Genomic DNA, 26,503 nt, shown 5'->3' with positions numbered 1-26,503 from the left:
CTGCAGATAACCCTTCCCTGCCTCCATCCCTTCAGGCTGGCACAGTAATCTCTGGCCAGCCTGTGCTGGCAATGACTTGCCACAAATAGATGAGCCCACGTTCTTCTGGCGGGGATGAGTCAGGCTGGAACTGGGGCTCTGACGCTGCAGTTCAGAAACATAAGGAGTATTTAAAAGCACAAAAATCTTTCTAGAAAGAGATGCTTCTCCCCTCTCCAATGCCAGACTTGCTTAAACAGAGTCTAAGAAGCTTTGTGTTTTGCAGCTTTTATTGCAAACTTGCTTATTGCCACCTTTAAGTGAAAGCTTTGATGATATGTGGTGAGGAAACAAGGAAATCCCCTCTTTTGCACACTGGAGTAACACAAAGGTACAAACTTCACAGGATCTTACAGAGAAGGGACAGAGCTTCTTAAAGAGTAAAATAATTAAATTGTAGACCTTCCAAGAATAGCAGCTACGTAACTCCCTGGTTCTTGACGACATCTGAAAATAAACCTGAAATTTATTTAAAACAGTAGCTGTTACAACAGTTGCCTCAGTGGAGGCTGCACAGTAACTCTGCTGGAATTTCATCTCATTGATCTTGATCACCCCTTGACTTACAGGAGTCAGTTGGGACCAAAATGTTTACTCTTGAGTTGCTTTGCTTGGAGTTTAGCAAAAACACAGTGTTGGGAGTTGATCTGGCCCTGGGACTCAGCTGGGCTCAGCTGCTGGTGGTGGGACCACAGGCCAGTGTTCCCAGTTGGTTCCTGCCTGGCACCCACGGATGGACTGTGCAGAACCAGGAGCTGAGGGTGGGGTAAGGGACCTGTGAGGAGACAGGCTGATCTCCAGTGGTGATTGGTGACATGGTGATGTGAGAACCCCCTAAGCCCAGCATAAAACATGAGAAATCTGGCTGGGAGATCCTGCTGAACACGAGGGCACAGCCCTCCCCAGGGGTTTCAAATCCTCACTTAAATGCAACTACAAATTCCATGTAGTGGTTTCCATAACTGACTCGTAGCAGTGCCGGTTTGAAGTAAACCAAGATCACACAGGGGAAGGGCTGAGTCATTGCTGAGGGGAAGGAACAGGAGAAAATCTGTGACTGACCCGAAATTACCGGTTACTTTTTACATGATTAATAAGAAACTCCAGCGGCACCGAGGGGGGGGGGGGGGGGCGTGTCCTGCAGACCAGAAAGGTCTGAGGGGCTGAGGAAGGACTGGAAAGACTCCCTGGAGCCTGACCCACCTCTCCTGTGCTTCAGAACGAGGATGGGACGTACACAGGTTTCATCAAAGTGCACTTGAAGCTGCGCCGGCCCGTGACGGTGCCGGCCGGGATCCGGCCCCAGTCCATCTACGATGCCCTCAAGGAGGTGAACCTGGCTGACATGACGGACAAGAGAACCTCCTTCTACCTGCCCCTGGACGCCATCAAGCAGCTCCACATCAGCAGCACGACCACGGTGAGCGAGGTGATCCAGGGGCTGCTGAAGAAGTTCATGGTGGTGGATAATCCCCAGAAGTTTGCACTTTTCAAGGAGATGCGGAAGGACGGGCAAGGTGAGTTCGGGCGCTCGGACCCCGCCAGCTTTGCTGTGGCTGGTGGGTTTTTGCTTCTCTTTGGTGTTGCAGAAATGCACCCAAAATCTTGTAGGAATCAGTGGGGTGTCAGGCAGGCAAAGTCTAAATCCAGGTGATTAAATGGGCAGAGCTCCCCAGGAGGGGATGCTGCTTAAGTTAACGGGGGAATTATGTTTTCAAAAGGAGCCGAAACCACCTTTTAAAGATCATTATGGATCTGTGTTAAGAGATTCAGCCCCTTCCCCCATGATCCTGAGCAGCATGAACCACTTTTACACTCTCCACTTGACCTCCTGAGCTTTCCCATACCCTGGCAGCCACGACCTCACTGTGGGTGTTTGCTGTGCCCTTGCAGTGCTCTTCCAGAAGCTCCCTCTCACCGAGTACCCTCTGTACCTCCGGCTGCTGGCAGGCCCTGACACAGATGCGCTGAGTTTTGTGCTGAAGGAAAATGAAACAGGGGAAGTTGAGGTATGTGGGGGCCTCTTTGCCTTGGTTTTCACATGAATGTTGTGGAGCACGTGGCAGAGCTGGGAGGTGCGTGGCAGAGGCAGCACGGGTGAAGTGGTGCCATGCCAGAAAGGCTGTTTCCTTTTATTTGGGGCTGAGTTGGCCGTTTGTTGCTCCTAAATGATCTGGATTTTTAAAACAATTTAAACTCAAACTGTGAAAATGCTGAGTCCAGTTTTGATGGCCACCCCATAATCTGTTTGTGGAACCCAGCAGTGCCACCCCTGAGTTAATCCTCACTAATTAGATTAGCTGAACACTGTCATAAATAATCCACGTGTTTAAGTGGAAGCCAGGGACGCTCAGGTAGTAAATTCACAATTTTGGTTTCAATCTTGCTCCTCACACAAGTGAAGGGAAATGTGGGGAGCTGCTGCATCCCATGGGATTCTTCCTCACATGCTGTGGGGTGGCTGGGACATGCTGTGCTGACAGAGGAGCAGGACTGGGGTTGGGAAGGATGCCATGGGAATGCTGGATTCCTGTGGCAGTGCTGAGCAGGCACACAGCAGTATTTATTAAGTGATCAGAGTCATCAGCCTGTGTCCTGCCTGTCCCTTGCTGTCAGGTGACAGCTGAGCAGCCTGTGTGTGCCAAGGGCTTTACTGAGGCTCAAACAGTTTGGATAACTGCAATAAAATCAAGAGAATTGGCTCCTCTGGGCAGAGTCACCACTGGGACCTCGCTCCCCTTGTACCAACAAGTGTGGGTGGATGTCACATCCAGTACTCCTGCATGGATTTCTGTTCCTTAGGGAATTGTGGCATCTCCTGCAGTGGGAGCTTTAATTCACCTGAGTAAAGATGATTTTTATTGCTTCTACAGTCTCAGGGGCTCAGGACTGGGATGGTCCTTCCTGCTGTAGCCCCTTATCCCATCTCTCTCACAATATGAGGTTAAGCTCCCTGGAGATCAGATATGGTTAAATATCTTTTATTGTTCCACTTCACAGGTTGAGGGGGGAAAATAACCCACTAAACCCGTAAGGTGAACAGGGTGTGCTCACTTTGTTTCTGCTGGTTTTGCAGTGGGATGCCTTCTCCATCCCAGAGCTTCAGAACTTCCTGATGATCCTGGACAAAGAAGAAAAGGACAAAATCCAGCAAGTGCACAGGAAGTACGAGAGGTTTAAACAGAGACTTCAACAGACCTTGAAAGAAGCCAGAGGCAAACCTGGATAACCTTCAGGAGGCACCAGGCATTGGACTAAGCTAGATACTGTTTTTGAATGAAAAGACACTTCTCAGGACACCTTAGTCACTCTCCCTCTTCATCCTTCCATTAAGGACTTGGCTCCCAGCACCCCTAAAACGATCCTATTGCATTTTCTTCTTCTGAAACCTCTTTATCCCAGGACCAGAGCCAGTCCAAGAACGGGAAGCCTGTTCTAAAACAGGTCAACAAACCAAACACAGCTGCTGGTTGGCTTTTCAGCTGCACCATCCGATGGAGAGGCTCCGTGGAAAATCCTCACTGTTAAAACCTGACAGGAACATCTCCTGGCCAAGTGTTTTGAGCAGGGCAACACTTGCTGTTCGTGCTCCTCCCTCAGCTTGGCTCGTTCCTGTTCAGAGGTGCTCCAGCCCACGTGGCCCAGTTCTGGTTTTGCAAGGAGAGCACAGGAAGCAGCAGAGAAAGGGGAGGAGGTTGTTGCACCAAACCACGTGGGTGTTGCAGCTGTAACCAGTGCTGGACGGACTTGTTCAGGGCTAAGGTAGCCAGGGAAGTGCCAAGTTATGACACCAAGGCAGCTGCAACACCCAAACAGGCTGTTGATAAGTATTATTGAAACTTGGTAATATTAATTCTAGGAAAAGTCGTTAGTTTTGGTTCTGTTTGACTTCTACTTTTGCAAAGGTGAATTAAAGCAAATACCCCTGATGCTTAGCTGAGTTAAGCCAGTGTTTTATGAGTTTCCTGCTCTGTAGGAATTGGCACCTATGTTTTAGGAAATTCTTTTTGAAAAGTGTAAAGATGACGGTTGGGGCATAAGGCTGATGGCTCAGTGTTGAATGTTTAGCAATACATCTCCAACAGACTAACCCAGGAAAACTCAAAACCCCTTCAAAAATCAGACTGCTTTTGAGCTGTGAGCAGGTCTGGCACCGAGGGGGAGGAGCTCCAACCAGGGCTGGGGTGTGGAGGTGGCACCAGGAGCAGGTGAGAAAGCCTTAAGACCAGGAGCAAGGGAATTATTGACCTTGGATGCTTTCTGCTCCCCCCCATCCTGTCCTTCCTCCTGCCATCCCTCCTTGCACTGCTGTCCATGACACCCCATCCCTGTGCCCCTCTGGGTCCTGTTCTCAGCCGGTGCTCACCCAGGGAGGTTCCAAGGTCCTGCTCTCTCCGTGGAGTTAGGAGAGGACAGCAGGTCTCTCTCCCTATCTCAGGGCTCCCACTGGATGCACACACTGAGCATCCCTCAGAAAACTCCTCGAGCTGGAGCCTCAGCTCCTGCCCTCTCTCTGACCAGAGTCCTGCCGGTGCCGGTGCCAGGGCCGGGCAGGGGAGGCTCCAGGGATTCCAGTGGGACAGGAGGGGCCCCACGTTTACTCTGTGCTTCCTACCAAGCACGTTGCACACAGCCAGGGCCAGCCCTGCCTCTGTTTACACAGGACACCACAACAAGGTGCAGGGAAAAGGGAATGTTAGTGCTGCTGGATTGGGATGGAGCACGGGAAAGGGTTTCCTGTTGACTTGAGGAGCAAAGTGTCCCTTTGAGCTCGTGGGCTGCTCTGATCCCACCTGCATCAAGTGGGAGGGGAGGCAACAGGTCATTGGGTAACTGTGGAGGAGTCTAAAATTTACCTCAGTGCCTTTTTTTTTTTTTTCCCTTAAGTGTGAAAACTTTGCATTTTGGGCTAAGGAGGAACCTGGAAAGGGCTTCTCTCAAGAGGCCTCAACGCTCCTGCCCCCCCAGATACCCAAAGTACTGGTGTGAAGAGGTTGCTTTTGTCTGTAGAGGGATGAGGAACTGTTTTGTTTCTTTCTGGAAGGTGACTGCTTGGGATTTTGGTTTTTTTTCCAGATTTAAGAGAGTATGTTTGTTTGTAATCATATGAGAGTAAACTGAGAGTAACTGCATCTCTTAAAGCCACTTTCTGCAGCTCCTGTTTTGGTCAGTAGTGAGAGGGTTTTGCTCCCAGGGCAGGAAGGGCCTCCAGCTGTACTGTACTCTACACCCAATGACCTTTAACAACGTGGTGGCAGCCACAGAGCAGCAATTTCCATGCTCTGGGGCTGTTTGTCCAGTTACAAGAAGACTTATTACTTCACTATTCACTCGTGAAGCAATTTAAATAACATTTTATCTAGTGCTTCGAGTCTTGAAAGCACCATATAAATACTTCTGTTCCATCCAGGGGAAAAAACACTGTAAAAAAAAAAAAACAACTGCCATTGGTTCTGAGAAGTAAGATCCACACGCTTGGACTTAAAACCGTTTTAAATCCCTTTTCTTTCTGGCTGAAAGTTGTGCAGATTTCTTCTTTTTTTTTTTTTTTTTTTTTTGGTTGTTTTTTTTTTTTTACCATTTTTGGTGACTCCCTCCCTGGCCCCCAGCATGTCTTTGACAGTTTGTAGAAGGCATGGCTTCTTATGCAATCACTGTGGATGCTGCTGAAAACCTCCTGCCAAGAGGAGGGCTCTTTCTTTTGTTTGGTTTTTTTTTTCCCCAAGATAAAGGGGCGTTTGAAGAATTGTTGGGTCTTGAAACTCCAATTCTCATAGGTCAGTTGAGCTGGTTTTAGAAGTATTTGCCCCTTCTTTAAGCAAAATACTGTTGGCAGTGCCTTTGGTTGGTAATTGTCTTGCCTAGGTCGTGTGAGTTTATTTTTCATGTCTACTGTAAAACATGTAAAATACTGTGTATAGGATGGAATAGCAAAGCTTCTATGGCAAAGTGAAATGCATTTTTTGCAATGCTGTAATTTATTTTTACTACTCCCTAGTAATTCTATGGCATTTTTAAAAAATGTCTCACTTTCAGCTTTTTTTGAAGGTTCTGAAACTACTTGTTCATATGCAGACAGTGTAAGAGACAATGATAATAAAACTGTCAGTGATTAAAGAAATCTCTTTACTTTCTTTTTCTGGCGCCCTCCTATGGAACTTCCATGCATTAAGTCTAAAGGGGAAAACAGGAATCCTCCCTAGAAGTGAATTTAAATTTTCTAACCCTACTATAAATTGTTTAAGAGCTACAGAACATCTGTGGAACCTGACCCGAGTGTTCCATTAATCTTTCTTAATATTTCAGCTGGGTTTAACAGAACTGTTACCTGTGATAAATTACAGCTAATGTCATACATTAAAATGTATTTTTATATATATATATATATATATATATATATATAAATAATATAAACCATAAAAGTCCAGCTAATAGAGTTTGTTCTCTGAAATGTCTGTATTATTACCTGGAAATGTTTAAAAGGCTAAAATCTAAAGGCAAATGGGTTTTTACTTCTGACAAACATAATTATGGCAGAGCACTGAGGCTGTCCCAGGGTGATGTGTTGGAATGCATTTTGCTCACATTTTATCACATGCCCTTGATCAAAAATGCAAAGCCAGAATGTTAAAACTACCCAAAAGCCACCGCAGCCAGAAAATCAGTGTATCAGTAGGAACTCCTACAAAATATCACAAAAGGATAATGCCAGGGGGTTTTATTGAGCTTTTTATTTTTATGAAAAATGAACACCTGGAGCAATATCATCATTTGGGTGAATTCCAGACCTTGTAAACATCCAGGACTCGTTTTTGAAGGAACAGGGCCTGCACATGATCCTCGATTTGTTGGCAGAAAACACTCCTAGAAACAGCAGATTTTTCTCCTACTTCTTCCTGCCGAGCTTTGGAGCCTTCTCCAGGCCTCGGATGTATTTCCTAGGGAGCTGATACTCCTCTGCAACACAACCAAGAGTTCACTCACTTCAGGTGAACAAGCTCAAGAATTAAAATCACATTCTTGCTGCAACCACCCCCAGCCCAGCCCCAGAATCCACTCACCCAGCAGGATCTTGGCCAGGTGATGGATTTGGTTCCCTTGGATCTGGACCTGAACTCTGTCTTTTGCTCCTGGTACTGGGTTGAGGGTGGCACTGGCTTGTGCTTTCTGTTGCAGGGTGTTGGCCACACACTGTGGGTCCAGACCATACGGCTCCAGGTTCTTGATAATTGTCACCTGTGGGTTTAATGAGGATTTCAAACATCCCTGCTGGAGGAAGCAGCAAATCACGGCTCCCTCAGCCCAGAAAAAGGAGCTGCCAAAGCTGCTTTTGGGATCTGGGCTTCTGCTCCAAAACCCTAATTTCAGTTCTCTTTTTTACCTTCTTATTTGATGATCTCTGGGCTATGGTTATGTCGATGTGTGCGATGTATCCTTTCCTCACAACAGGTTCTTGTCCAGAAAATGTCACCTGGTGGAAGGGCTGCAGTCGTTCAAGGCACCTGAATAAAGTTTAGACACCCAATTACTCAGTACAGCAGTTCATTGTGCAGCCTCTCACAGGTTTTTGGAAGTACAAGAAAGCCAAGACTGTACGTGGAATAAGAATTTGTATCTTAAGAAGATAATGAAAGATGGTCTCCTGAAAAGATTTGCATCCCAGCTATGATTTAAAGAAAGGGAGTGACTAAAAAGAAAGCAAGTCTACTGACTCACAAAGATTATAGCTTAGATGATTAAGTTTTACCAGGTACAAATTAGTTCTTTCAGAGGAAAAACCTTATTTCATTTGGCCTTTAATCTACTGTTCAGCTGTTTTTCACAGACTGGTGAAGCAAATTCAGTTTAAAATTCAGCATAAATTGTGTTCCTGACCCACGAGCAAAGCTGGGCTCAGAAACAAAGGAAGCAGCTGAAGGAGCCTCTGAAACACTGTGTGATGAAGAAACTCAAGGTAATAAAGACACTGGATATATTTAGGCAAAGTATATGGAAATGATCTTGTGTCAGATACTTGGGGCTTTTAGATCTAAAAGCTGGAGTTAGGTTATAAATGCAAAAGCTGTCTTGAAGCTGAAAGAGGATATTGGGAAGGAATTCTTCTCTGTGAGGGTGGGGAGGCCCTGGCACAGGTTGCCCAGAGAAGCTGTGGCTGCCCCATCCCTGGAAGTGTCCAAGGCCAGGTTGGAGCAACCTGGGCTAGTGGAAGGTGTCCCTGCCCATGGCAGGGGGTGGAATAAGATGATCCCTAAGATCCCTTCCAACCCAACCCATTCTGGGAGTCTCTGAGGTTGTGCTGCACAGAGGAGCAGGCTGACTACCTACAAAGGGCATGTTCAGTTATCTAATGCAAAGATGACTTTATAAATATGTACACATGGATTATACACAGAACCAGCCACTGTTTGTTTAGGAAGTGTTCCTTGATAAGTGGTTACCAGGTAAACAAAAAAACCCTCCAACAGTAGTTAATTGTATCTACTCATTAAATAAAGAATGAGATCCTTCAAGTGGAGGTCTCTGGCTACTTTTGTTGTATTACCAGCAGGAAGTTAAAACTTCAACAGCTCCCAACATGTGGCTTTGAGTTGCATGCAATAAACCTGTGTGGTTCTGAAAACTGGGAAAACACTGGGAAAACAATCACCTGCTCAAGAGGTCATCCCATGTAAGGTGTGAGATCTCATCTTGTTCTGATTTATCTAACAGGCAGTCACAGAGAATGGCATTCACCTTCACAAGGCTACAAAACAAAAACATGCATTAGAAGCAAATCACTTTTGCCCTCTAATTTCAGCATCTCCCGTGGAAGCAGGGCAGGAAAACTCACTTTTTGTTTGATTCATCCACCAACTCGTTAGTCTTCACATAGTTAATGATGATGTCTCTCACCTCACTGCTTGAGAGGACGCTGCCTTTTCTAAAGAGAAAGAACATTTGGAACTTATTACTTTAATTATTTGAATGCTGGGTTCTGGCACTATGTCACAAACAGCAACTACCCTGATTGCATTCAGTAGCAACAGCAAAATACTGATATTTATCTGCTAAAAAGTGGTTTCTTGCTATGCTTCAGTTGCTGTACTGAGATTAAAGGCTCAGAGCAATAATTACAGAGATTCTAAACTTGTTTTGGGAGCCTAGTCTGGGGGGATGACCCTAATGCACACAAAGGCTCAGCTGAAGAAAGACTGAGTACAATCTAAACTACACCAAAACAGGCAAGGTAAGGGCCCAAGGAGGCAAGTGAGTTCTTTAAAATACCTCTTTTAAGTAAACCACATGTGGGTGGGCAGGGTATGCCTCATCCAATGGGAAATTAAGACAATCCAAGTAAAATGTATCAATTTTGACACTTGAGCTATCACCTCCTCAGCTGTGGGAGAAGTGATGGACTTGCTGAAAGCAGCTGTCACAGCCTCTCATCTTTCTTCCCTTTTTGAAGCAATGAATCTCTTCTTGAGTGGCATCACAGCCTGGCAGGGCCCTCCCCAGGAGGGCAGACAACTGGTATCAGGTTTGTTTGTCCCTCTTTTCATGTAACAATGGTTTTGTTGTACTTCTCCAGTGCTTACCCGTGTCCAGACTCCTGGAAGAGTGGGACCATTTGGGTTGAGACCCCATAAAGAGGAATGATTTCAGGAGCATGGTACACTTGTTCCCCATCTTCATTCTTGCTGTCTTGGGCAGCAGAGGCTGAAGAAGATCCTTCAGGGACTGCAAATGCTTTAATGCTGAAATAAGGATTGCTTGGTGTGAGTGAAAGGGATTGAGAGTTCTCACTTCCATTGCACTGGGAGTCCAGTTAACCTGGAAGAACTTTACAAGAGCAGGAAACATAAGAAATTATGTACAGAAAGAGGGTATAAAACCCCTCAAGAGCATATTAAAATCAGGAAATGAGGGCTCTACAGCTATTCAGGAATTCAAGCAGAGTATAGGAAATAGAGCTGGAAGCAGCAGGTTCCACTCCCTTATTTCAGAGATTACCAACTTGTTTAAAGACTGGGATATTCTACGTACTCTGGGTGTTTCCAGTCCACTTCCACAATGCTCTCCACACCTTTGTTCAGCTCCTTCACTTGTAGGATCTTCTGGTTCTGCATTGATTGCAGGAATTTAGAGAACTGAAAGAAACAACCATCAGAAATGTGGAGTCAAGCATTTTAAAGTGCTGTTCACGTGTTTCTGACTACCCTAAAGTTACTTGCTAAATCAGAAAAACTTCTTTTAAAGAAGAAAAAACCCACATCCCACACCTTTGCTTCTCAATTGCTAAGGAGCAGTGAGTGCCTCTGTAAAACAGAGTAAAAACAAGTGTTCCTTTGGTAGGTCTCAGTACAAGGTGGCAGCATTAGCTGCATTCCAAGCAGATCCATGCTCATGCCTTCAGGATAATTACTTTTCCCCCTGGATCCCATAGGAGGCAGAGAGCTGAGAAAAAGAACCTGGCTTTTAAGAACAGCTTCTAGGTTTTCTTGGTTTGCGTGTTTTACTAAGACTTGAACAATTCTGATTTCAAACTTTTTATTTCCTCCTGTTTCATATTTAAATTATTGGGAAAAAAAATAAACCCACCAGAAAAAAATCTCACCTTCTTATAGCTTGATTTCTTTATGTCCAGTTGTTGTCCAGCAGGGCTACAAATGGATGTTTTAAAAGTTCTTTAGTTATAAGTCACCCTTCATTTCTTCTTAAATCTTGCTACTTAGGCTAGAAGTTTCTTAACAGTGGAAATACAAATCACACAGAGAAAGAATTACTTGAGAAGCTAATAAATAGAACATGATGAGTGAAACTAGTGCTGATGTTCTTGTGGACAGGCAAACAGCCATTCAGGTGAATAAATCATCCTGAAACAAGTGTCAGGCAGCTCAAGTTGGCTACCAAGTGCATATCCAGGTCTGGACAATCCTTACATCCAAGTATTTGATGTAAGGATTATATTTGATCAAAGCATTTGATGTCAGAAGTGAGCATAATCTTAGATCATCATAGATAAGGATTGGATTCTACTTTTGAGTCAAAACCCTTCATCCTAAATATCAATCTCCATGTTTTAAAGCCCAAATCCCAGCATGGAAATCCCAAAACGTACCAGCAGGAGAACATGTGGCTTCGCAGGAAGGTGCTGGTGAGCAGAGGGAGATCTGACTTCTTCACTTTGCATTTTAAGGCATGAAAAAAGCACTGATTAAATAAAGCATCCATCTGCTCTGCAGGGGAAAAAACAAAAAAAAGGACAAGTTGGCTGTGAGTTGTTTGTGGGCTTCAGCAAACTAAAGGGGCACAGTCTGGTTTCATTTGGGAGCAAAAATACCTTGTGGAGTCCTGCTGTCTTCAGGTTGCTGCTGATCCCCTGTGCTGGCATTTTCAGCTGGTTCTGCAGCTCTGTTCTCATGGAATTCCTCCTTTCCCAGCAGTTCTGCACAACTGTCTTGCTCCTTCAGGCTCAAATCCCCCATGTCCACGTGCTGCACTGGGTCAGGGGGGAAGCTGCTGACAGGTTCTTTCCCCTCCTGCTCTTCCTCATCTCCAGCACAATCTGGGACCAAGGGAGCTAAGGCAGGAGGATAAGATTTGTCACCATATTCCCTATAAAAGGAAGAAAAAGCATAACACAGCTTTGAAACCCACAGGGCAATGAACAAATGTCACCCTGAGGAAACAAGGCACTGGCAGCTGCACAGATATTTTTCTGCATTCTCAAAACTATAAAATTTAATTTTAACTCATCTTCCTCCATAAACTCTTATGTTCCCCCATCAATCTTAATTTAAAACTGGGCAGACCAGTTGAATCTAAATGCAGAGCAACTCATTTATTTGGTTGAGATTGGCACAGCAAAAATTATTTTAATTTCAATCACAGTATGATTTTGGTTGGAAGGGACCTTAAAGCTCATCTCATTCCACCTCCTGCCATGGGCATGGACACTTTCCACTATTCCAGGTTGTTTCAAGCCCCATCCAACCAGGCCTTGGACACTTCCATTGGCTTTCCCCAATTTTATCTGCTTTTGTCCAGTTCTGCTCTAGGATTGCCAAATTAGACAGCAAATCCTCACCAGACCAGGTTTCTCAGGGTTCCATCCAACCTGGCATTGAACAAGATTTTCTAAAATAAGAGTAGCAGGACTGCTCTAACTTCATTTCTATAATAATTACACTCAGGCTGAAGGAACTGAATCAAGTGAATAATTTTATATATCTATTTCCAATATATATAAAGGATGGATGTCAGGACAGGCACCTGCTTCTGTCAGAAAACTGTGGTCAGCCAAATCAAGCAGCTGAAACCTTAATAATGGTCATATCTAAGCTCAAATAACTCAATAAGTTGACCTGACCAGTCTTACTGGGGCACAGATTTTGATGTTAGTGAACAGTGAGACTTGTTACCCATTCTCCCAAAGGCCTGGCAAGGTACCCACCAGAGGTGATCCAGGTAAGTGTGCAGCACAGCAAAGCCCTTCCCCTTCATTCCAGCAGCCAGCATTTGTGCAGTGGACATGGTGGCAACTGCAACTGCCACTGGAGCTCTGGGAAAAGAAGGGAATGTCAGAGCAGGACCACAGACACACTGTGCTGTTGGACAGGCTGTGCCACTGGGATACACTGAATTTCTTTTATAACATCCTTGCTCTTTAGAACCTGGGGTTTTTTTAAGCATCTGTGTGGTCTATGGTTATCTTTCTGCTGTGCAAAGTCTACCAAAGAATCCCAGGGATATGTGCAGCTGGGATGAAGTGAAGGTTGTGCAGTCACAGATTCTTGCTTTTAATAAATTACCAGAAGTGCCTGCACTGCCAAAAGAGATTAGCAGTGAGGGGAAAAACAACAGCTTTAGCACTGCTCCCTCACTCAGAATTTCACAGACAGAAAGACAATTGTGTAGAATCCAATTTTTTGCAAAAAAAATTGCTCTGTTTCAAAACAAATCTACCAGTCGTGCCCCCACTGGTCCAAAAGAACCAATTTACAAAGCTGTCCACCTCAGCTCAAACATATCCTAACCCAAAAAATTAGGTAGATTTTTTTTTCCTGCTGTATTTTCCATTTTTTAAGTCCACAGTGCATCAAATAAATGCATGGGAACAATTCTGCTTTGATGTCCTCAAAACTCCCAGAGGCTTCCTGTTTATTAAAAAAAAAAAAAATAATTTCATTTGTTTCATTTTTCCTTTCTAAAAAGGATGAGAAATAAAGAATCCCCTGTACCTGTTTCCCAGGAGGGTGACAGCACAGAGTGTGCCCTGCTCCACTTGAGGGAAGCCAGAAGATGGCACCACAACTCCTGGCAGCATCAGATCTGAGGGAAGAGAGAAGAGCATCCATTTCTCAATGAAAGGCTCAGCCACCACCTCCTCCACCCCCTCCCTCCTGTTACTCAGCAGAAACACAAGCCTGTTCTCAGCTGAGCACATGGCAGAGAAAAAAACCCTCATTCTCCAGTTCTCCTAGTAAGGCAGCACTTCTTCCCTGTGGAGTAAGGGATGCAGTTCATAAGGGTGCTGGGCACATCCCAAAAAACTGCAGAGCTTGCTCAGGCCTGAGGGACTGTTTTGAACAGAAAGGTACAAGCTCCCAGCCCAGAGAGCATCACTCCTCATTAATGACACAAAAAGAAAAAGGAAGAAGGAGATGTATCTGGAATAATTTCCTCTCTCCTGTGCCAAGGGCAGGTTATCCCAGCAGCTCTCTCCCTGAAGAGAAAATTGCCTGAGATTTGCCACTGGTGCCCCAGCCCTCCTGGGTGTGACAGAACAGCTGCACTCAGCTGTGCATTCTCAGGAAGATGCTTTCACCATCTCCTCGCTGATCTGGGCACAAACTGTACACCTGCCTCCTTCAGCTTTCCACACCTGGGATGAGCAGCCTGGCATGTGAGTAAAGGATGGTTGGCATGGCATGATGCCATCACCAAACTGTGTAAAGGGCACCTGCTCTCCCCCACAGCAGCTCTTTGCACTGACCTGTGTTCCATGGTCTGCTTTTGAAGGCATCTCACCCATTTTTCCTCAGCATCCCACATTTAATGTGTATGCTGAAGAAGCCAACAAGATTTTTTCCCCCCCTTCACTCTCAGAAATACTTTCGGCCAATCTAGAATGAACTCTGCAACTGCAACCAAAGCTCCACACTGCTGAGGACAGAAACCACATAAAGACCTAAATGGGACCAGGTAAGTAGCATTTAATTATGTCAGTAATCAAGGCAGATGGGAGATATTGGAATTCATGGAGGAGGTATCAGGAAAAGCACTACTATGCTTTTCTTTGTAACTGAACGCTCCCCAAATCTGCTCCCCCCCACACTCCACGTCTGCAGAACTGCTCATGCCTTTTCCTCTCCCTTCTGAGAAGTGGCTCTACCTCTCCCACTGCCTTTGTGGCCATTGTCTCCTGGGCAGCTTCTTATCTTTGGATCCTACCCAGAGGTAGCCTGGTTGCCATGGGCGATGAATGACCCACAGCCCTTTCATCAACGTCCTTCCCCCATTAGCAGGTCTTTTTATTTTCCCCCCAGAAACTGGGTCATTCCAAGTCAGCAGCCAGGCTTGCTCAGATGTCTATCACAGCCACACATTCAAGCACTTTATTTTTCCCAAAAGCAAACAAAGGGACCCGAGTTGGACTTTAGACAGTGTGTAATGGAAAATCACATCTCTTCCTACATGAAGGCTGCCAGGTACAGAACAAGGCTGCAGCAGCTACAATTTAATCTTTTTCTGCTTGAGCAGTTCAGCAATTTAAAGTTTATAATGACCTGATTCTCCTGAGGCTGAACTGCATCCAAAGCAGGTTCCAGAAAATAGACTCCTTTCTTGTTAGTCTTGATCCATAATGAGGTGGTAGAGCCAGTAGCCCAGGAATTCAACTCAAACCTCACCTGCACAATCCACAATTTACCTGACAGTGCTTGCAACTGCAGGTTCCAATATAAACTCACCTCTGTGAATTTATCCACAGGATAAGTTAGTTCACCTCAGAACTGACAGGAAGCAGGGTGGGAGCAAAGGAACTCAGCTGCTCAAGGGAAGTTATAAAAGAGACAGACCAATGGCTCAGGCAGCTCTGTGTCCCAGTTCAGAGCTGCTCATCACCTTGGAAGTATCTCCAAATCTGAGACTCTCACGTGGAACAGGTTACTGCATTTAAACAGCTTAACCTACTTTGTTTCATTCATAAATCTTTTCTTTTTTTTTTTTACAGCTAATTTATTTTCCTTTTTAGGACACCACCACGAATTACCTTTGAGTACTTAATTCTTTATACTTGTTTCAGGTACATTTTTGCCATTGGGAAAGATAAGACCAAAAAAAAGAAAAAAAAAAAAACACAACCTGAAGGCAACTCTTTTTTGCAGTGCAAAGTCACAAAGTTTTGGTTCTCTTACCTGCTCCTCCTGCAAGTTTCTGTAGCACAGGGGGCCATGTTGAAAAGGCAGGGAGAAGATCTGGGTAGGCCCACAGAGAGTACACTGTCCCAAAACAGAACCAAATTTCAAAAAAAAAAAAAAATCAAGAAATCTGAAGTTAGAATAATCCTGCAATAATTATTAGATGTGATGGAGAAAAGCAAACTGCTAATTGATTCAAGTTCTTATGAATTATTATGAAGATTACAGATAAATTTTTGCATTATTTTGCTTCAATCACAGACACTTTGAGCTAAAATGCCACTGCAACAGGTAAAACTGCATATAATAAAAATAAAAGCATGGAATACTAGAGTAATTCACTGCCCAGTTCCAGGGTTGTTGGTAGAATAAATGCACTAGAGATTATGAAGTGTACAGACACAATAGTGATAAGTACTTAAGTCAAGGAAATATTTTGGAGAAAGCTAAATAAAGAGGGAGGATTATTTCAGTTCCCTCCCCATACCTGTTGGATACAGAGCTTTCTCCACTTCAAACAGTATTGGGTTCTTCTGATTCATGTAAACAGTGACAGCCTCCCCTTTGTGACAGTATATTTTGATGACATTGAGCTCTTGCTTGTATGGAATAAACTCAGCCAGTTGTTCAGCACTAAAGTTGGGAAAAGCTGCTGCAACATCATTTCGTAGCTTTCTCCTGCAATGATGAAGCCACAGATGTGTTACAAAGCTGTTCTAGACCATCTAGAATAATTCCTAGATCAGTTTGCTGGTTGTTCCTGAGATTCCCACCTTTTCACAGATGATAATTTGAGGCATTTGTGTCCAGGTTTACAAATGAGGCAGCTGCATGGTGGAGGAATACTGGAAAAAGGCCCAATATACTTGCCTTGCTCATATCTTCCTTAAACATCTGCTTACAGCTCCTGTTTGCTGCCTCTGCCTCTGTTTTGTGCTGTGATTTCATTACTCCCAGCTCCTGAGCACAAACCCTGGGGGTGTCCCACTTGCCCAGCCCATCACTCACAGCCACAGAGGGAACAGGGGGCAGCCAGATTTCCCCATCTCCCAGTTTTAATTGGCGTTTAATTGGATTTTAAGGCTACATGACCGGCACAGAGTGGGCTTGTGTGGCCACTCACAGAACTGTCAAGTGAATCTGAGTGATCAGTAAATCAGCCCAACATCGCTGCTGGGGAACGTGAAGCAGAATTATAGAATCCCTGAATGGTTTGGGTGGGAAGGGACCTTAAAGATGATCTCGTTCCACCCCCTGCCCTGGGCAGGGACACCTTCCACTAGCCCAGGTTGCTCCAAGCCCCATCCAACCTGGCCTTGGACACTCCCAGGGATGGAGCAGCCACAGTTTCTCTGGGCAACCTGTGCCAGGGCCTCACCATCCTCACAGGGAAGGAATTTCTCCTTAATATCCCATCTAAACCTACTCTTTTTCAGCTTTAAGCCATTCCCCCTTGTCCTGTCACTCCATGCCCTCACCCAAAGCCTCTCTCCACCTCGCCTGCAGCCCCTTTACGTACAAGAAGCCGGTATAAATAAGCACAAAAGCCTCATCCAACCGTAACAACTCAATTAAACCTGCTTTAAATACCGCACCACCTCCATGCGAAACGCACTATCCCCGGCCGGGAGTTTACCACGAGCAGGAGGTGAAAGCGGCGACTCCCGGGGGCAGCGCCGCCCGCAGCCCCCCGAGCCCCTCGAGCCCGGGCCCGCTCCCTGCGCGTCCCCCGTGGGGTCCCGGCGGGGTCCCGGCGCGGCACTCACCGATCGGAGCCCTTGATGGCGGTGTTGGCCCTCACGCGGAACGCCCTGGCGAACATGGCGGGGCCCGTCCCCCTCAGCCCGCGGCGGCCGCCATGGCGCCGTCCGCGCCCACAAACCGTCCGGCTGGAAACGGCGCCGAACTCCCGAGCGGCCCCCGCCGAGCCCTCCCGGCTCCCCCGGACACCCTGAGGGGGTCCCGGTGCCCCGTCCCCCCGCACGAAGGTGGAGGGGATGCGAGCCCCGCGGCGCTGCGGGGGCTGCTCGGAGATTCGGGGGGGGGGGGGTTGTGTTTGTTTTGTTCTGAAACTTCTGAGCTGTTTTCTGGCTAAGGTGCTCTGAACAGTGGGGCCGTTCTCGCTGCGATTTGCTGGGCTCTTAGTGATTGATTGATTTGATTGATTGGATTGATTGGATTGATTGATTGATTGATTTCTAGCGCGAGGTTAAGGAGCGTGGAGTGGGTAGGAGCGATACAGTGCTACAGCCTTCACGGGACCACAGAGGCATTGGAGGTTGGAAAAGATCTCAAAGATCACGGAGCCCACCCCGTGCCCGATGCCCACCTTGTCCCCCAGCCCAGAGCACTGAGTGCCACGGCCAGTCCTGCCTTGGACACCTCCAGGGACGGGGACTCCACCACCGCCCTGGGCAGCCCCTTCCAAGGCCTGACCACCCTTGCCAGGGAGAATTTTTCCCCAGGTATCCAACCTGACCCTCCCCTGGCACAGCTTGGGGGTCTTTCCTCTCCTCCTGTCCCTGTTTCCCTGGGAGCAGAGCCCGATTCCCCCCCCGGCTCACCCCTCCTGTCAGGGAGCTGGAGAGAGTGAGAAAGTCACACACACACACCACTTTACTATTATTTTTTTCTATTAATTTAATAAAGGTTTAGTGAGGTACATACACTCCATAAATACATACACACACTTGTAAGAGAGCCCTGATGTAAAACGCCACTGCTACCTCCCAGTTCTGTTTCACAAACGCAGGATTCCCGTTCCGCACCGCGTGAAACCCGATTAAGCAAACACTGCCCTTGACTCGCAGGGGAGCGGTGACTTTAACCCAAATAAACTCTCGCAAGAACCCTCGCCCGAGAGACCCCCACAGCGCAGCACTTGGAGCCTCACCCAGCCCGGCGCGACCAAACCACCGCCGAGGGCTCGCTGCACATCGCAGGGGCGGTCGCTCCCTGAAGTGAGCCAGGGAGGCTTTAAGGGGTTGGAAAGGGGGAGAGAAGCAGGAGGCGAAACTCGGCAGATTTGGGTGCGAGTCAAACCCGCCCCGGCCGCGCTGCGCAGGCGCGGGCGGGCGGCGGGCGGGGGCCGTTCCCGGGGCAACGGCCGGGGCCGGGGCCGGGGCTGAGGCGCTGGGCAGCGGGACCCGCCGGGGATGGGGCCGGGGCCGGGGTCGGGGTCTCCCCGGACACGATGCTGCTCGGCAGGAAGCTGGAGGGGCCGCTCGGAGCGGGTGAGGCGGCGGGAAGGGGGTCCCCGCGGCTCGGGGGAGGGGAGGGGGGCACTGCGGGTCGGGGGAGCCCCGCGTGGTTCCGCCCGTTCGCCTTCTCCTCCTTCCCCATCCACCCCACCCAAGTGTAATTCGCACATCTCGTTCTCTAAGGGATAACCTGCTTTAAAGGATAGCCCGCTGTCGAGTGGTTTTAAGTGCTCTTCTGCTCGTTTGGGATTACCCTGCTTAAAATGAGGAAACAAACGATGCGTGGTGGTTTTAGCGTTTCTGAAGGCAGCGTGGTGGGTTTAAATGTCTCTGCAGGGAGCGTGGTGTTTTCAGGGTTTCTCGAGGATGTGTTCGCAGTGCAGAACTTGATTAACAAAAGAGGAGCTCTGAATTGAAAAGTGGCTGTCGCACATCGGGATTCCCCAAGAGCTTCCCGCCCTGTCGCGGTATTAAAATAGAGTTAAATTTGGAGGATCGTTTAATAAATGAATGAGAATCGATGATTTTACAGATGAAAAGGTAGTAAGGGAGATAAATGTCAGCGTTTGACTCTGTCTCTTATCGATGTGAGTGGTTGTGACTAACTGGTTTGTATATGGGGCATTTCCAGGCAGGTTTGGAGATGGATTATATGATTCCTATATGAGGATAGATGATTTAAGATACCAAGAGCCTTCAAATGAAGAACGCAGCACCTCTGGACCTTCTTCCCTTCCGAGACCTCAAGTGAGTATTTCAAAGTCATCTGTGTCTTCTTGTTGTGTTGTGTGGCTGTGAGAACTATCCAGGAGTGAGATATCTCTCTATAGACAAAAAAAAGTGGAATTTTGCAGCTTTGTGGTAGTTTATTAACATTATTGTGTTCACTAAGCATAAAAATGATGTGCTGTGTTCGCTGTAGAACTTGCTGGCAGCCTCAGGAATCCCATCTGAGTGTCCTCAGCTTGTGTTTTAATCAAAAAAGTCGCTTTGCAAAGGGTTGAAGTGTTCTGCCATGTCGCCTGGTGCTGATAAGTAAATCCACACACACTTTGCTTTACCTCCTGCACGTTTCCATTTTAGTTTCCCTCATGAAAATTCCAACGGATAAGTACTTAGGAACAGCAGAAGGAGCAGTGTGGGTTTGCATGGCTGCCAAACATCTCACAAAAGTATCTTTCTCCTCTGAAAACTTGGGCATTATCTGTCACTTCGTCTGCTACCAAAATAGCTCTTTATGGACTGAAGGTGTTAACAGGCTGCTCCACAAGGGCTGTGTTCCCTCAGCAGTTGTGGAGTTGGGAGATCTTTCCTTGAATTGATTCAGCTGAGCACTAGTGGTCATGTTTAGCTGTACTTTTGTACACTGATCTGTCTTTTAGATGGGTTTTTAATGTGTTTTGGCTCTTGTTCAGTTCTGGCAGAAGGGAAGGAGCTTGAGCTTAAAAAAGTCTCACCCTCTAAAAAGTGAAAATAGACACGTCCCTGAGTAAGATGCATTTGGAAATCATCACCTTGTGGGATTTTATGGTAACAGGTATTAGTCATTAATTTGGTCTGTACAAACTCGGGCATGGGTCTGTGTCTTCCCTTTTTGGCAATGTTGAGGGAGAGCAGAAGGAATTTAGGGTTTTGTTGAGCAGGAAAGTTTGAAGAGTAGTTGGTTGGGTTTTTTTGTTTGCAGGGATATGGAAACATTGCAGTGTTTTAAGTTGTAGTGTAACTTCAGTGGTTCGTTACTGAACAAAAGTCAGTAGAATGGAACTCTCCAGTTAAATACAAGTATAACTCCATGAGTATTTTGTTTGACTGGTGTATCTTATCTTCATCTATATTTTGACCCTGAAGCCTGTTAACTTCCCAAGGCAAGATTAAGGATTATAACATGCCCAGTTTTGCATGATGATACATAAATAGAATACAACCTCAGTGATATCATGCAAGCAGGAACTGAGGCACAGCATGCAAGGATGATACTCAATTTTAATGGGAAAGCATCTGGATTTAAGTGATATTTAGTTTCCTGGCAAGATTTTTCTGTTAGGATGTAATGTTACATGAGAATTGAGTCCTGGTGACTGCAGCTGCCCATTCCTTCAGCTGAGCTGTAGGAGAACATAAGTCTCTTTGCTTGGAGAATACATGGGTTGAATTCAGCCTGTTTAATTCAGAGTTCAGAAAATATCTGATGCACTTTTGCAAAGCCAGTTGTGTAGGAATTGGGCTGTTTCCTTGTCAATGAAAATGAAGTTTTCTAAGTGAGAGTTTGAGTTGTTGTCAGCCTTATTTCTTGCCTGCTGGTAGTGCTTTACCAATAAAACAAAAGCTGTGGTTTGTGAAATAAAGCTGGTGTTGCCCAGAAGTTGTGTGACTTTGAGTGCAGCTCTTCTGAGTTCAAGTGAAGATGGATCTATATTTGTGTCTCACCATCACGTGGCAAATGATTTTGGGAGTCCTCTAAGAATGAAAATTGAGACCTTACTACTGTTGAGTCAGGTTTGAAATCCAAAGCCAAGGTTCCTTCATTAAGAAATCGTTCCAGGATAAATGGAATAATGAATTCCTTGGTTATTTAGGGATTCAAAGGTACAGAATGTTTTCTGTGAACAGCAGCATGAGCAGAGTTGCTGTTGCTCCTGAATAGAGAATATTAAAACAAATGTGAACCTAGTTCTGTGTTTATATTTTCTGTTTATTTGTAAACTTGCTGTTTGGATCTGCTGGACTGGATAGTCTTTTAGCCAGCTCTGAAAAAAAAGTCATTCTTATCTCAGAGGTTCAGCCAGGCTCCAAGAAAAAGGCGTTTATTCAGAGTTACCAGGGCTGGGCTTTGTTGTTTTTGCTTCAGACTCTCTGCAAAGGCGTGTCTCTCCCAGTACACTGCATTTTTGGGTTGATAGGACCCAGAGGAGTGGAACTTAGCAGGATATATCCAATGGCCCCTCCTCACCATTGATAAGCACTGACTTCTGCAGGAAATGCCCATTTTTGGGGGCTGGTGAGCAAGAATTAACATTTGAAGGCAGCACCAACAAACAGACCCTTTTAAGAGATGTGTGTAGTTGTTTTTGGCGAGAACATTCACTTCCCTTATTTACTGACCAAGCCAAGATGTTGGACTGGATGTAACTAAAAAGGAATTTGGTTTTATTGCTGTGGGGCTACAGGTTTATTTATATTTTTTGTTTGATTCCTGTATAGTTATTTTGGTTTTCAGGGATTCGGTTTGGCATGTGTCTGAAATCTTTATTTTTAGATTAAAGGACAAAATGGAAAACAGATGTTGGCACTGCAAGGCAGGGCTTCCTCAGGGCTGCATGGGATGAGACAACACCTCTGTGCTGTCTGTCAGCGTGGGGTGTCAGTGAGCAGAAAAGGGAATAACTGCTGTGCTAGTAGGGAACTGACCTCTGGGGAGTGCAGCATTTACTAAACTGCAAAAATGACAAGCTCGAAACATTTCACAGTGTTTTTCTCACCTTCTGTGGGCTCGTTTCAGATGTAAATATTTTAGTGAGGGGCAGTGGTTAGGGCCTGCTGTCAGCTGAGTGGGAGTAGGAGATATTCTTAATTATTCAAAGCTTCTAAGTCTGTCTTAAGATAGTTGTGCAGCTCTCTCTCCTTTGTGGTGACCAGAGAGGACCCAAGGGAGCGGCTGGAGCTGTGTCAGGGAGGGTCAGGTTGGATCTCAGCAAAAGGTTCTTCCCCCAGAGGGTGGTTGGCACTGCCCAGGCTCCCCAGGGCAGTGGGCACAGCCCCAAGGCTGCCAGAGCTCCAGGAGTGTTTGGACAACACTCTCAGGCACAAGGTGGGATTTTGGGGTGTCCTGTGCAGGGCCAGGGGTTGGATTGGATGATCCTTGTGGGTCCCTTCCAGCTCAGGACTTTTATGATTCTGCCATACAATGGATACAACGATGTTTTGCCCTTCAAAGAAAAAACATGTTTGTTAGATTTTTTTTTTTTTAAAGGATGGTTTACCTTGCCTTGCCCTGTCATCCTTCTGCTCCTCTCTCAGCTGGGGCACACCAGCCATATGTCACCTGCTGGGGTTTCTTTGTCTTCCTTTGGCAACTTGTCTGTGTGATATTCCTGCCACTTCTCGGCACGTTCACGTTACGTTGCCTGTTCCAGACAGGTGCAAGTTGCATCTGTCATTGGTTGTGTTGCTGCACCCACGTTTAAAGCTAAACATAGCTGCTCCCTGGCAGTTTGCTGACTAGAGATAGGTATTGTGTCCTTTTTGAGTGTTTGGCTCTCTAGGGTTTCCCTTTATGGATTTAAAAGCACGTTGCGTCCGTGCAAGTGCTGTTTCAGTGAGTTGCTTTCTCTTTGTGTACCTTTTTATAACTGTGCTTGTAACTTAATTTAATCCAGCATTTTATATTTGTTCCTAATAAATGCCAAACACATTGGTGTTAGTGATTTTGTTTTATGTTGGTATTGCTTTTGTCCTTAGTTGTGCTTTAAAAGATAAACTAAAGTCCTTTTTTTTCCTCTATCTGTAGGTTTCTATCAACAAACTCATGATGAAGGATCAGTCTCTGCCTGGAAATCAGGTCAAAGTGGAGCAGTTATTTGAGGACTCTGGCAACAAAAGGAGCAGTTCTCTCCAGTGTGCAGGAGTTTCTGGTTTAGAAAGACCTCTCCCTTCCTTGTCAAAAGATAAAATCGTAGACAACGTAAGCTCTTCTAGAACTGGTGGCAGAGCACTGAGATGTCTTTCCCAAGCTCCAGAGCAGGCTGTCAAACAGTACAGGCACCAGTTATCTGCTTATGAGCAGCAAGAGATATTTAATTTTTCTGAGATTTACTTTGTGGGTCCAGCTGCAAAAAAGAGACAAGGAGTCATCGGCGGCCCCAACAACGGCGGCTACGACGACGACCAAGGCAGCTACATCCACGTGCCCCATGACCACCTTGCCTACAGGTATGAAGTGCTCAAAATCATTGGCAAGGGCAGTTTTGGACAAGTTGCCAAAGTCTACGATCACAAACTCCACCAACACTTGGCCTTAAAGATGGTTCGTAACGAGAAGAGGTTCCATCGCCAGGCGGCGGAGGAAATCCGGATCCTGGAGCACCTGAAGAAGCAGGATAAAACAGACACTATGAATGTCATTCACATGCTGGAAAGCTTCACCTTTAGGAACCACATCTGTATGACCTTCGAGCTCTTGAGTGTGAACCTGTATGAGCTGATTAAAAAGAATAAGTTTCAGGGCTTCGGTCTCCAGCTGGTGCGGAAGTTTGCTCACTCCATCCTGCAGTGTTTGGCTGCTCTTTACAGGAACAGAATCATCCACTGTGACTTGAAGCCAGAAAACATCCTCCTAAAGCAGTACGGGAGGAGTGCAATCAAGGTTATAGATTTTGGGTCCAGCTGTTTTGAGCACCAAAGAGTCTACACGTACATCCAGTCTCGATTCTATCGGGCGCCAGAGGTGATCCTGGGAAGCCGCTATGGGTTGCCCATAGACATGTGGAGTTTTGGCTGTATCCTGGTGGAGCTTTTGACTGGGTACCCTCTTTTTCCTGGAGAGGATGAGGCAGACCAGCTGGCCTGTATGATGGAACTTCTTGGAATGCCACCCCAGAAGCTTTTGGATCAGTCCAAGCGAGCCAAGAACTTCATCAACTCCAAGGGTCACCCTCGCTACTGCACCGTGACGACGCACGCGGACGGCAAAGTGACCCTGAACGGGAGCCGCTCGCGCCGGGGGAAAGTTCGGGAAGCTCCAGGGAACAAGGACTGGGTGACAGCACTGAAGGGCTGTGATGACCCCTTGTTTATAGACTTCCTGAAGGAGTGCCTCAGCTGGGATCCCGCCGCGCGCATGACCCCGGGCCAGGCTCTGCGGCACCCCTGGATTTGTAAACGAGCGCCCAAACCGCCCCCTTTGGATAGAACCACCAACAGGAGGATCCCCAGCTACACAAGTTCTTTCCAAGGGACGGGTTCCAGGCTGCCTTCCGTGGTTGCAGGAGCCAACAAGCTGAGGGCTAACTTGGGATCTGACTCTGGTAGCAATATTCCTCTCTGTTCCGTGCTCCCCAAACTGGTCAGCTAGTGGGGAACGCTGGATTTCCGGAACACGCCCCTCGTGTTCTGACTGTCTGTCCACGACGTGCAAGGAAATTAAATGCAGAGGTTTTTAACGGAGTTACTTTTTGTTAGAGGCTACATCTTGAATTTTCAGAGATCAGTCAAAATGTTCACATTTAAAGGGCTAACTTTTATCCAGTTGCTTCACTCACACCGTGGGGGATATTCCGTTCCTGGGGAGGTCAGCTCAGCTGGTGGGTACAAGGACAGAGTGGCAGATGTGCTGTTTAAAAACTATTTCTTATCATGGTTTAACAGACTCTTTTGCTTAAGACAGAAAGGGAACTTGATTTCAAATACATATTTTCAGTTATCTCCAACTGAGCTCTTTTTATTCTGGGGAGAGTTTTTACATCTCTTGTCAAAAGCACAAGTGCATTAATGCAACGCATTAGGAACTTGCAAATTGCTAAAGTTTTAAGGATTTTATTTCTCTGCACTGTTTTTCCCTTATCTATCCTGAGATTTTTTAAAAAAAATGCCACGGGATGTAGATACCAAAAAAGGAATTTGTTGTTGGAAAAGAAAACACTTAGATGATAAAATTTCAAAGGAGCGTAGAAATGCCACGAACCACAAGATATAGCTAAATAAAACTATGAATTTCTGTAACACTTGCTGTTTCCCATAAAAGTCTGTGGGAATTGTAGGGGAATTCAAGGTCAGGCCTGGTCCATCACAAGAATTCCAGATCAGGCCTGGTCCCTCATAAGTGTGAGCCAGTTTGTTCAGGGCTAATGATGCAATTATGTTTCTTTGGAGCTCAAATTTCAATCACCAGTTCTGCCAGGTGTGTGTCTTCATTTTTCCTGTGTTCCTAAAACAAAAATGTTGAACTGGTTTATATAGATGTTTGAAATTTTGGTCATTTAAAAAAAAAATTTATCTTTTTTTGTGTAGAGTGAATTCCATTGAATTACGTGAAGCTCTTTTAATAAAATGCAAACATACCACTCCTGTCAGACAAGTAAAAGTTTTTGAGGCCTGGGATTGTGACTAGAAAATGAGGGGGTGGGGGAAAACACGTGTAATAATTGGAAGTGTGCTCTGAAATCTTAAAAAAAAAAAAAAAAATCTGTGAAAACATAACCAGGAAAGACTGATAAAGTGCAAGAACTGGTGGATCCAAATGAAAATATCTTATGGGAAGAGCTGCTTTATTTTTAATTGTATTCCTTCAGGCCTTTGGGTGCCTACGTTTTCTCTTTCTTGAAATCCATGAGCTTGTATTTCTTCTTCCTTTATCTTCCAAGAACATGACAAGGGTGGTGTGACCTGTCATGACAACAGCACAGCTTGTTGGGGTGGTTCATTCTTGCAGCCTCATGGCCCGAGTCCATCTCCAAAATCATCTGATCCCTTGCCAGGTGTCTGAACACAATTTTAAATGCAATGCAGAGCTTTTATGAACAGAAGGTTTTAAGCTGAATGACTTTTCTCTGTAGCAGGTTTTGAATGTTGAAACAAGGAGTTGCCAGGGTGATTTTTAAGAGGTCCAGGAGGAGAATCTCCCCCTCTGAGGAGATGGGGCTGCATTCTGTCCTCTCTGGGGTTAATTTAGCACTGGGGAAATGCTGGGTGGAGGCCTTTAGAAAAAAAAGGCAAAAAGACAGAGCCAAAGCTCCAAACTTCCCAGGACTTTAAACTGAGGTTCCCAGGAGCTGGAATTGAGGTTCTCGTGTACGGAGCTTTTCTGAGTTGTTTTGTTTCCCAAGTGTCAATTCAATAAGCTTAGTAATAACATTAAAATAACAGTCT

At 45.9% G+C, this 26,503-nt stretch overlaps 3 protein-coding genes across 3 annotated transcripts in view; 2 read left to right on the top strand and 1 right to left on the bottom strand.

Moving 5' to 3' along the window:
• The window catches only part of RASSF5 (Ras association domain family member 5), a 24,236-nt gene extending 18,076 nt beyond the window's left edge, over positions 1-6,160 (top strand). The window contains 3 exon segments of the mRNA XM_027659679.1: positions 1,259-1,556; positions 1,933-2,048; positions 3,116-6,160. Coding sequence (XP_027515480.1) covers positions 1,259-1,556; positions 1,933-2,048; positions 3,116-3,268 — 567 coding nt within the window. The 3' untranslated portion in view covers positions 3,269-6,160.
• Positions 6,161-6,742: 582 nt separating this feature from the next.
• Positions 6,743-17,337, bottom strand: EIF2D (eukaryotic translation initiation factor 2D). Its single transcript, XM_027659678.1, has 15 exons — positions 17,207-17,337; positions 15,928-16,118; positions 15,438-15,521; positions 13,260-13,350; positions 12,473-12,580; positions 11,360-11,634; positions 11,138-11,255; positions 10,634-10,679; positions 10,063-10,166; positions 9,615-9,773; positions 8,870-8,959; positions 8,687-8,782; positions 7,421-7,541; positions 7,101-7,275; positions 6,743-6,996 (listed from the first exon to the last, which is right to left on the bottom strand). Exons 1-15 carry the CDS (start codon positions 17,260-17,262, stop codon positions 6,926-6,928), a joined length of 1,785 nt encoding a protein of 594 aa, XP_027515479.1. The 5' UTR covers positions 17,263-17,337; the 3' UTR covers positions 6,743-6,925.
• Positions 17,338-18,556: 1,219 nt separating this feature from the next.
• Positions 18,557-25,894, top strand: DYRK3 (dual specificity tyrosine phosphorylation regulated kinase 3). Its single transcript, XM_027659844.1, has 3 exons — positions 18,557-18,673; positions 19,272-19,387; positions 23,148-25,894. The coding sequence occupies exons 1-3, from the start codon at positions 18,634-18,636 to the stop codon at positions 24,708-24,710; spliced, it is 1,719 nt and encodes a 572-aa protein (XP_027515645.1). The 5' UTR covers positions 18,557-18,633; the 3' UTR covers positions 24,711-25,894.
• The last annotated feature ends 609 nt before the right edge of the window (positions 25,895-26,503 follow it).

The sequence above is a fragment of the Corapipo altera genome, unplaced genomic scaffold (assembly GCF_003945725.1).
Source record: "Corapipo altera isolate COAL_440 unplaced genomic scaffold, ASM394572v1 77b, whole genome shotgun sequence".
NCBI classification, from domain to species: domain Eukaryota; kingdom Metazoa; phylum Chordata; class Aves; order Passeriformes; family Pipridae; genus Corapipo; species Corapipo altera.
The sequence above is the reverse complement of the archived record's forward strand: the minus strand, read 5'-3'. Positions and strand labels throughout refer to the sequence as shown.